Here is a 10,665-nt window from a genome sequence, read left to right on the forward strand (position 1 = left end):
ACGAGATGTCTGTTTATACACGAGTAATGGGGCGCATTGCATGCCGGGATGAGCTGCTGCATGCCTCTGAGCCTCCGTTTCGAGGCCCGCCAAGCAGCGTGAGAAACTAGCGGTCGCCCAGTCGCCAGTGGCGATTAGAAAATCTACCGGGCGACTGCTTGCTTGTGTCAACTGGTCCGGCGGGGCGACTAGATAATCGCCGCACAGCAGCGAAAAAATACAGACTTGTAAACGGGAGCACATAACACGACCCGTTCCTCAACGTAGACGGGGTATCCAAACCTTCTAGAGCTGCATGAACTCCCTCAACGCATAATTCGCCACACGAACAAAAACTCGCGACGGTCTAAGAAATCGATTGCGGCCGGCAGGTAGTGCAGCCGAGTGTTTTTATGACCGCATATTACCCATAACAATAAGTTTTTATATCGCAGGTGTTATCGTGGGGGGTGAGGGCACGACCAGTGACACCTGACACGCACGTAATCAAAGCTGTTAACTGAATTCGTCACTTTTCATGTGGACTATTCAAGTATTGGAAAGTGGAATGCGAAAGTGGACTATTTTTATTCAGTTAGATATCTAGAAGCAATGTAAACTGTATATACTTAAAGATTCTAGACACTTGTAACTTTGCGGACGTGCGGCAGCATTGATCTATGCATGGGGGTACCGTGGACTGGGGAGGAGAAAAACGAAAGTAAAACCTTGCCCAGAAGCTCCCGGCATTCCTAGAGATTCCAGTACAAGTTTTTTTAACATACTCAAAGTAACTAAAAACTATGTGTACTGTGTATACAGTGTATATAGTGCATGTCTGCCTGTGTGAATTAAATTGAATAAGAATGTGATTGGTTTCTTAGTCGAGTGAAATGAGATTTAAAAAAAGTGATCGAATGCAATTTGTTGACGATTTCTTAACACTGATAGTCTGATACTGGTGCTGAATGTTGAATGCTGAGTAGCTCTGGCCAAGCCTAAAATAGCTCCCGTAAAAAAATTACGAGAGCTCTTTTTTTCATACACTATCAAAAAAATGATTAGATATCACCGGACATCCCCGACCAACAGCAATCGCGTAATAAAATATGATAATTTATAGGAATAATGGGTGGTCTTCAGAGACCGCTGATCTTTGAAATCGACTTGCGGACTTGTTCCGATTTACTACGCATCAGTGTTACAAAACGACTAAAAAATATAATTTTTAAGAATACCTTAGAATGCACATCACCAAATTGCACCATCCCCCTATATAAAAACGTCCCCACATCCGAGTCATTCACTTTGCTACGACAGAAATCCTGGACCAGTGCCTACTGACCAGGACCAGTGCTTCCTCAGAGGCACTGGTCCTGCTGGACCAGTACCTCCAATTATCAGTTTTTCACCCTGCCGCCAAGCCAAGCATAATGCGCACGGGCATGACATCACACACACACGACTACAGTGATCGATCGAAAGTAGCGCGGTTAGGGATTTTCGGATGATGCGTCCTCTTTACATTTTCACGGAGAGAACATTTCCTGCAAGATTTCACGAGATATCTCTGGCGCGAGTAGGTAAGAACAAAGGAAAGAGTTATAATTTGAACAAGTGAACATTTAGCTACAGATAGATACCAAGATGGAGGCTGTTTGGTGTGTTTTCGTTCTGTAGTCGTGTGAAATGAAGCGAGCGTCGAGCGATCACGCTTTCCTACCAGCTCTCTTATTCATGCTTTTTGTGCACAGGGCGGACGTGCGGTGTACTTGTGTGTTGCAAATGAGAATTTGACCGGCATTTACGGGTAATTATCGGCAATAATAGGCGAATTAGAGTAGAGAAACATTAAGACTTTGGTAGTAAATACATTTCGTGTTTATTTACCTTCTTTTTTTTAATTGAGATGTTCCAAGTGCCTGTGACTTAACAAACAACGCCACTTGTCAAGCTCCGGCGAACCTAATTTCCTTCAGAAGTGGCAGGGCTTTAATTGTAGGGTAAAGTGGTGGTACTGGTAGATAAACCTGTTAACTTAGTATTCTTGTGCAATAACTTCATGTTGATGCACAAATTAAAAAGGGATTTTCGGCATCACCTAAAGTCCCATCCGGTAGCATGATGGCAAAAAACTTGTACTAATTTGTACATGTGTACATAACTGTACATGCATGTGAAGTTATTTTGTAAAAATACAAAGTTAATGTATTTTTACCCCACTATTTTACTTTACCATTTAATACCCGAGATATCTGTACAACATGCGGCCTCAGTGGAATGTAGAGGTGGCATAGTTTATTAGGTAGCTTTTGTNGCCTCCGTGGTTTTGTCACCACATCGCCAAAGCATAATCTTGACTTTTGTTTGGGAAACACCTTTACGATAATTAGACACAATTTCTGGCTTCTGAGACATTATTAGAGTCAGTGCATCAAAATTATGAAAATTTTAACAAAATCATGCTATGAAAAAGTAGCTCTGGTCAAGCTTAAAATAGCTCTCGTAAACAAAATTACGAGAGCTCTTTTTTTCATACAAAATCAAAAAAGAGCTCTCGTAATAAAAAAAGTATTTTTTAGGCTGGTTCCTGACATTAATTGCTTGCTATGGGCTATGTATGAGTCACGAGTGTATGTTCACATCGAACAATATATTAAATAAAAGTATAATGCAGCAATTTAACCATAAAAAGTGAACAGAATTACTTATATTTTGTGAAAAAGTGGAAATATTTTTTTTAATTTTTAGTATTTACGGTGACGTAATCACTTTAAGACAGTGGTGGGCAAACTTTTCAAAGCGAGGGCCGCATCAGTGGGCCATGAAAAGTCAAAGGGCCGCACCTTCTAAAATCGGGCGGTGCGCTCTAAGATAATACGTGCGTTTCGCCTCAAGGGCGCCATCTCTGGACCATAATTAGCTGAAATGGCATTGCAGAGCGAACCAGAGACAATAGAACACTAATCTGTATGACACTGAAAAAGTCAGCCTCGGTTCAAGCACAAACATGTTGACGTTCACAAAAATTTATTGATTTAAAAAAAAAAAAATTTTTATTTGCTGCAGGCTTCCGCGGGCCGCACAGAACCCCGTAGAGGGCCGCATGCGCCCTGCGGGCCGCAGTTTGCCCACCCCTGCTTTAAGACATATTCACCTCGGATAAGAGGCATTTAAATTTAATTGCCTACCACAGACATTTTATAGCCAAGTAACCGTGAATAAGTTGGTCCCTAGCATTCGTAATAGAATGTTCTATAGCCCTGCGGCAACTGTACGCGGGCTATAGTACTAGGGCTAATCCTAACCATAACCCTAAACTTAAACCTAATCCTAACCAGTAACCATAAACCTAAACCTAATCTTAAGTCTTATCCTAACTCGAACCCTAACCCAATCCTATTATGTATATGCAGGAGGGGCTACCCATAGATTTTATTTTAACAGGACGTTCGGTCCTGTAAAGTTGTACTTAAACAAAAATTTAAAGAAAATAAAAAGTTGTACCAAAGTTTAAATAGGACCGAAAGACTTTGCCAGACCAAAAATAATTTGAGCATGTGAAACCTGTACGTTATATGTATGACTCATTTAATCAGTGCTCAGTCACGTTAGTTGAGGTGACTCGGGTGAGGTGGAGAGAGGCAGCCAACCTCTACCCCTCATTACCTTCCATTCACGCGTGATTGCTACTCGTTTGTCGTTGCCATGGTTACCGTGTCGTCTGCTAAGCTTGACTCCCTGAGATGAATCTCGCCGCATCTTTGCTTGCAGCAGTAAGAAGCCATTGAGGCCGACGGTGAGGCTGGGCAGAGAGGAAGCCCCGGGTTCCGAGGACGAGGACTCAGCTTCTGAGGAACTGTCCGAGGATGAACACGAATACTACGATCACGTGGTTCGTCAGTTTGTTTGTTCATTCATTCGTTCGTTCATCTTCGTCTTCTTTCCTTCTGTGTTTGCTTCTTCTACTCTTATGTTATCTTCTCTCTCTCTTCTCCTATTCAATCTACTTCTCGTTCTCCTTCTCTTTCTTCTCCTCTTTTTCGTTCTCATTCTGATTCATCTTTCTTCTTTTCTTTTTTTTTGATTTCTTCTGTTTCTTCTTGCCCTTCTTAGTCTGTACAGTAACGTCATACTACTAAAACGACAAGGAAAGAGTTATGATTGCAATATATAATATATTATAATAATAATATCATATCATGTATAATAATATAGATGTATAAATGATTTATATATGAAAACACTCTACATATATAAATATATATTATAATATAAATATATGTATGATTAATATATGAATACAATCTACAGAAACTATAACCATCTATATAATTAAAATTGATAAACCACATGTATCAATTAATTGTTTTTGTCGTTTTCTTCCAATTCTCCAAAATGGACGTAAGCAGTTTTGCAAATAAAACTTCACATATAATACAAAAAACATTCGATAGAAACTGTGCGTGTGCGTAACATGTGAACGTCTGTGCGCGGCGTCGTCGGCAGGAGGTGGACGAGGAGGATGAGAGGGCGCTGCAGCTGTTCATGTCGCGCGAGACGCCGGCGCGCCGTGACCTGGCGGACATCATCCGCGACAAGCTCACCGAGAAGCAGACTGAGATCGCGACGCAGCTCGACGGTACGTGTGCCTCCGCCGCCGCCGCCTCGCGGGGCGCCTCCGTCACCGCCGCGCGGGGTTCCTCCCTCGCTGCCGCATGAGGTTCCTCCCCCTGCGCCACGCGGGGTTCCTCCCTCGCCGCCACACAGGGTTCCTCCCTCGCCAGCCGCCTCGCGGGGTTTCTCCCTCGCTGCCACACAGGGTTCCTCTCTTGCTGGACGCCACGCGGGGTTTCTCCCTCGCCGCCACGCGGGGTACCTCCCTCCCTCGCCATGCGGGGTACCTCCCTCCCTCGCCGTGCGGGGTGCCTCCCTCCCTTACCGCGCGGGGGGCCTCCCTCCCTCGCTGCTTGGGGTTCCTCCCTCCCTCGCCGCCGCGCGGGGTTCCTCCCTCCCTCACCGCGCGGGGTGCCTCCCTCCTTTGCTGCTTGGGGTTCCTCCCTCCCTCGCCGCCGCGCAGGGTTCCTCCTTCCCTCGCCGCGCGGGGTGTCTCCCTCCCTCACTGCTTGGGGTTCCTCCCCTGCCGCGGTTTGTTTTGCGGGGGCCTTCCTGTTGTGTGAGTCTTCTCTCTGTTGCTGACTGTATATCAATCAGCGGTGGCAAAATCAAGTGACATCAACTACCAATAACATTTGATGAGCTTTTGTAGATGCACTTGGACACTTGCGCTTAACTCTGCAAAATCCTCCAAAAAGGCGTCGTTGTCAGCAGTCGTTTTGTGCATCATTTGTGCATTTACGCGTTGGTCATGTTTCCCGTCAACGTCGTTTGTGCACACTGCGTTCGACGGTCGACGAGAAAGTGCTGGGTTAATCTAATCGATTCTTTATCTCGTCCACAGATGGCGCCAGCATAGAGATGTCTCAGCTGGACGACCGAGTCGTACAGATGTACCGCGGCGTGCGAGACATCCTGTCTCGATATCGCGGCGGGAAGCTGCCAAAGGCATTCAAGATCATACCCTCGCTGACGAATTGGGAGCAGGTGAGGTTTTTTAGTACATGTACACACCCACTAATATCTGTACGTGAATTACTTTAGCGATCGCCTATGCACTAGTCTACCACTAGGAGGTAATGTTACAGGATGATGGCATCAGGCTGTGGTGGTGCCGTGGTTTCTCACTATGAAATGGAATAAATGGATAAAATATGGACTAAGCACGGAGAAAACGCACGGAGAGCCACGGATTATAACAGACCAAATTGGCGGCTAATTACACTTATACTCCCATGTACTAAACACAGAATTAACAATTAACATAGTTAATAATGAAATTACTGATTTAACGGTGTTAACTATTAGCTAATCTCGAGTGTTGCGTGTTTATTATTTAGGTGATTGTTAACGGGCAGTCCGTTTGCAGTCTGTGGTTTTGCACCATTTAAGTGTTTAGTCCGTGTTTAGCTCATCTGACGTAGTCGGATGCAGCTTGTAGAATCGCATGATCGTGCGTGCGTGCGTGCGTGCGTCAACAGTTGGGCACAAATCTTAACTGCTCGACGTACGGTCACGATATTCGGGACGTCGGGGGGGGATTGTGAAAAAAACTTGCGATGACCAATTTGGGGGGTCAAGGGTCAAAGGTCAAGATGTGTAAACGGAGAGGGAATATTTCCCCCTTAACTTAAGGTATAGGAGGAAATACGAAATTGCAGCTCAAATCTTAACGGCTCAACGTATGCTCTTAATATTCGGTGTATAGTGTGATGGGCAGGAAACCCATCACCAGTGCGAAATTGGAGGTCACAGGTCAAAGGGCAGGGGGGGAAAGGTCAGATACAGACATTTTCTGAGGACATGGCCTAATGGACAGAGTGCAGAAAGAAAACTTTTTTGTTTCAGCGCTGACCTACCATTTTTATCACTTTATTGAAAGGACCATGAAATGTGCTTTCCACTGACGTGCGAAGAGTAAGTGTCTGATAACCTTTTGACTCTGAAAGGGAGGGTTCAACATGGATTTGTTGACTGTTAACAAAGGACTGAACTGCTTTCGCTAATATTAGAGCCCATACCTGTGTGGATGTGAGGCTACATTTGCAGTTCAATTGCAAAGACAAAAGTTTGTTGAACAAGGTTTACACTCCTTAAATCATATTATTTTCTAAAGCAGTCTGTATATTAATAGCACCCTGAATGCTCGCGTGGCTACCTTCATCCGAAATGTAAGCAAAAACCCGGGGGCAATCCATTACTCATGCATGGGGGTGAACTGGCACTTTTCTAATAAACATGTTACATGCACACCTGCAATGCAGATGTGTTTAATTTATTACTCACAGCTGAGCGAAATTGTCGCCTGCCTGAATATACTTGGATTTTAGCCTGTAAATTTCAGCAACTCAATGGAATTAGGTTATCTCTACTTTCTTGACTTATCACTAATGCACGAAGGGCGATGCCATCTTTGATTATTGATTACTCTTGCACGAGCCATCTCGCGGCAACTATAGGCCTAGTGATACGTACATTATGACAGGAATATATAAGACAGTCGACCAGGTATGAAGTAGGATGCATTGTTAGGGTTTAGTTTTAGTGTTAATACCTATGCTACACAGTTTTGATGATGACGTAGTAGCCGGTTTAGCGATAGAACAGGCTTTCAACCTTTTGCAGAAACGAAGGCCAGTACAGTAGAGCAGCAGACCTCAGATGAGCACTGTCGCTAATGCGGCACTTGTTTATCCATTTATCGCTGCCAGCAGTGTGTTGCGGTGTCGTTGATCATGCGTTTATTCCTGTATTCTGTAGATTCTCTACATCACGGAGCCGGATAATTGGTCAGCCGCCGCCATGTACCAGGCCTGCCGCATATTCGTCTCCAATCTCAACGCGAAGATGGCGCAGAGGTAGGAATCTACTCATAAATCTCACTCGTCATTTATATGTGTATATTTACATAATGTATTTACACATAATGATTTTTTTGCAAATGTATTTACACGTGTATGTATAATATAAGTATGTTGTACGTATATTGTACGTATATTGTACGTAATATAATGTATACGTATAATTTAATGTATGTATCATGTCATGTATAATATAAAGAGGTATTATCTATATTTAACAACTGGTTTCCCGAAGAATTTCGCCAGTCGATTCCGACGTCGTTCCTAGTGATGTTTGATATTGGCCCGGGCTGGGCAAGGCCGCACGGTGCATGGGGCGGGCAGGGCGAGCTGGCAAGGGCGGCAGCGCGGGGCAGGGCGCGGCTGGCAGGCGGCGCAGGCTGGGCAGGGCAGGCGGGCGTGGAGTGGCAGGGCGGGGCAGGGCGACCGGCGTGGCAAAGGCGGCGGTGAGGCGGGCACGGCAGTGTGCAAGGGCGCGGTGCAGGGGCGGGGTCAGTGGCAGGCGCAAGCTGCGCGGTAGCAGTGGCGGGGCAAGGGCGAGGCTGGGCAAGGCGGGGCGGGCAAGGCTGGGCAAGGCGGCGCGGTGCAAGGGTGGGGCCGGGCGAGGCTGGGCACGGCTGAGCCAGGCTGGCAAGGCGGCGCGGGGCAGGCGGTGGGGAGGCGAGGCTGGGCAAGGCTGGGCAAGGCGCGGCGGTGGCAGGGACGGGGCTAGGGCGATGCTGGGCAGGCGGGCGCGGTGTCAGGGCGGGGCAAGGGCGATGGGGGGGGCTGGGCTAAGCGGCGCGTGCAGGGCGGGCAGGGCGAGGCTGGCAAGGCGGCGCGGTGCAGGCGGGCAGGGCAAGGCGTGCGGCGGTGCAGGGCGGCGGCAGGGCGAGGCTGTGCACAGCGGCGCGGTGCAGGGCGGGGCCACGGGCGAGGCTGGGCAAGGCAGCGCGGTGGCAGGGCGGGCAGGGCGAGGCTGGCAAGGCGGGGCAGGGCAAGGCGGCGGCGGTGGGCAGGTGGGGGCAGGGCGAGGCCTTTGGGCAAAGGCTGAGCAAGGCTGGCAATGGCGGCGCGGTGCACGGCGGCAGGGCAAGGCTGGGCAAGCGGCGCGGTGCAGGTGGGGCAGGTCGGGCTGGGAAGGCGGGCAAGCGCGGCGCGGTGCAGCGACGGGGCAGGGCGAGGCTGGGCAGCGCGCGCGGTGCAGGTGTGGTCAGGGCGAGCTCGGGGCAAGGCGGGCGCGGTGCAGGGTGGGGCAAGGCTGGGCAAGGCGGGCGCGGTGGGCAGGGCGGGGCCGGGCGAGGCTGGCGAGGCGCGGGCGAGGCGGGCGCGCCGGCTGGGAGGAGCAGTGCCTTGGATGGGTGAAGTCGGGCGGGGCAGGCAAGGCGAAGCGGGGCGGAAGTGGGCGGGCAGGGACGCTGGCGGGGCCGAAGCGGGAGGGGCAGGGCGGGGCGAGGTGGGGCGTGACGGTCCTGCTAGCTGGGCAGGACAAGGTAGTCTCTCTCCTACTGAAGGCACGAGCTTCGTTGCTCGTAGGTTCTTGCAACTGGTGCTGCTGCCAGAGGAAGATGCGGAGAATAAGCAGAGTACAAGGCGGCTCAACTCCACCTGTAACATGGTAGGAGATCGTGCGGCACAGGGCCCGCGTTCTGTGTGTGTGTGCGCAGCGTTGTGTGTGTGTGTGTGCGTGCGTGCGGCGTGCGTGCGTGGCGTGTGTGTGTGTGTTCATACGTACGTGTGCATGTGTGCGTGCTGCGTGCACGTGCCGTGTGTGTGTGTGGTGCATCCAGTACGTGTTGCATGTTGGCGTGTGCATGCGTGCGTGTGTGTGTTGTGTGTGTGTGTGTAAATACATACCTTTATTCGTAATTGCTGTGAAAAATGTTCCGAGGAAATGCGCTCGAAAGTGCTTTTTGGTAATTAAAATTGGATAGCGTACGTAATTCAACATGCAGCCGCATCTGAATGCACTCAGCGCTGGGCCATTAAAGAAAATTGCTTAATAATTCAATCAAAACCCTTTAAATTATATTAATAATATATTCGTTTCGTCAGTGAGTCGCGTCGTAACGTCAGCCGCTGTCCTTTGCAGGCTTTGAAGAAGTCCCTCTTTAAACCAGAGCAGCTTTCTACAAAGGGTGTCCCTCTTGCCACTATGCGAGGTAAGTGTCGTCGACAGCCGGAGAAATCTTTCCGTCCGACATTTGCCAGGTCGTCTTTCTCGACATCGCAAACGTTAGAAGCGAACTCGATGATACTAACACGAGTCAGGAAGTAATAGTTGGTCGCGGACACAGGGGTCTACCGTGCCGGCAGTGAACAAAGTAGAGCCGCGCTTCGTTTACCACAGTGCCGACCCGCTGACCCCAGGCAGTCAACGTATGATTCTTGACATTCACGAGCCTGCTGACAGCCGCTGACGGACCGAGCAGGTCCACAGATGATTCTGACATTCACCTGCTGACCGCGCTGACCTCCAGCAGGTCACGATGATTCTGCATTCACGGCTGGCTGACCGGGAGACCGTGACCCCAGGCAGGTTCAAGGATGACTGACATTGACTCTGCTGACACTGTTGACCCCAGCAGGTTAACGGATGATTCTGAATTTCACGACTGCTGACCCCGCTGACCCCAGCAGGTCAACGATGACTGACATTCACCTGCTGACCTGTTGACCCCAGCAGGTCAACGATGACTGACATTCACCTGCTGACCTGTTGACCCCAGCAGGTCAACGATGACTCCGACATTCACAAGCCTGCTGACACGCAACCGACTGACCGCAGCAGGTCCAAACGATGACTGACATTCACGGGAACTGGCTGACGTCTGTTTGACGACCCCCAGGCAGGTCAAGCGATGACTCCCGACTATCACCGACAGCGCTGACTGTTGTGACCTCAGCAGGTCAACGATGAGATACCGACATTTATCCCGACATTCAGCACAGAACGATGCCTGAAGTCAATTTCGCGCTTCTGCTGGTCATTACGATACTTTCGTACCTCCTCCAGCTTTTGTGTCTGCTTTCCGTGTCCAACGCGCCGCCACTGGGCCACGACGCGGACAGCGTTGCTGCGTCTTTATGTGTTGCTGCTGCTGGTTGCGGGCTGCTCTACTGGGCTGCTGCTGGCTGGTTGCTGCTGGTGCTGCTGCTGCTGGCTGCTTGTTGCTGCTGCACTGCTGCTGCTGCTGTTGGCTGATAATACTGCTGTTTCTGCTACTCT

The 10,665-nt window shown here is 49.3% G+C and overlaps 1 protein-coding gene across 1 annotated transcript in view; it reads left to right on the plus strand.

Moving 5' to 3' along the window:
• The first annotated feature begins 3,757 nt into the window (after positions 1–3,757).
• The window catches only part of LOC106817305 (bystin-like), an 8,525-nt gene continuing 1,617 nt past the window's right edge, over positions 3,758–10,665 (plus strand). Inside the window, 8 exon segments of the mRNA XM_014821968.1 lie at positions 3,758–3,874; positions 4,489–4,621; positions 5,441–5,583; positions 7,357–7,454; positions 8,973–9,054; positions 9,529–9,579; positions 9,581–9,598; positions 9,734–9,815. Of these exon segments, the coding sequence (XP_014677454.1) occupies positions 4,528–4,621; positions 5,441–5,583; positions 7,357–7,454; positions 8,973–9,054; positions 9,529–9,579; positions 9,581–9,598; positions 9,734–9,815 (568 nt within the window). The 5' untranslated portion in view covers positions 3,758–3,874; positions 4,489–4,527.

This window comes from Priapulus caudatus, unplaced genomic scaffold (genome assembly GCF_000485595.1).
Source record: "Priapulus caudatus unplaced genomic scaffold, Priapulus_caudatus-5.0.1 Scaffold1674, whole genome shotgun sequence".
Taxonomy (NCBI): Eukaryota; Metazoa; Priapulida; class Priapulimorpha; order Priapulimorphida; family Priapulidae; genus Priapulus; species Priapulus caudatus.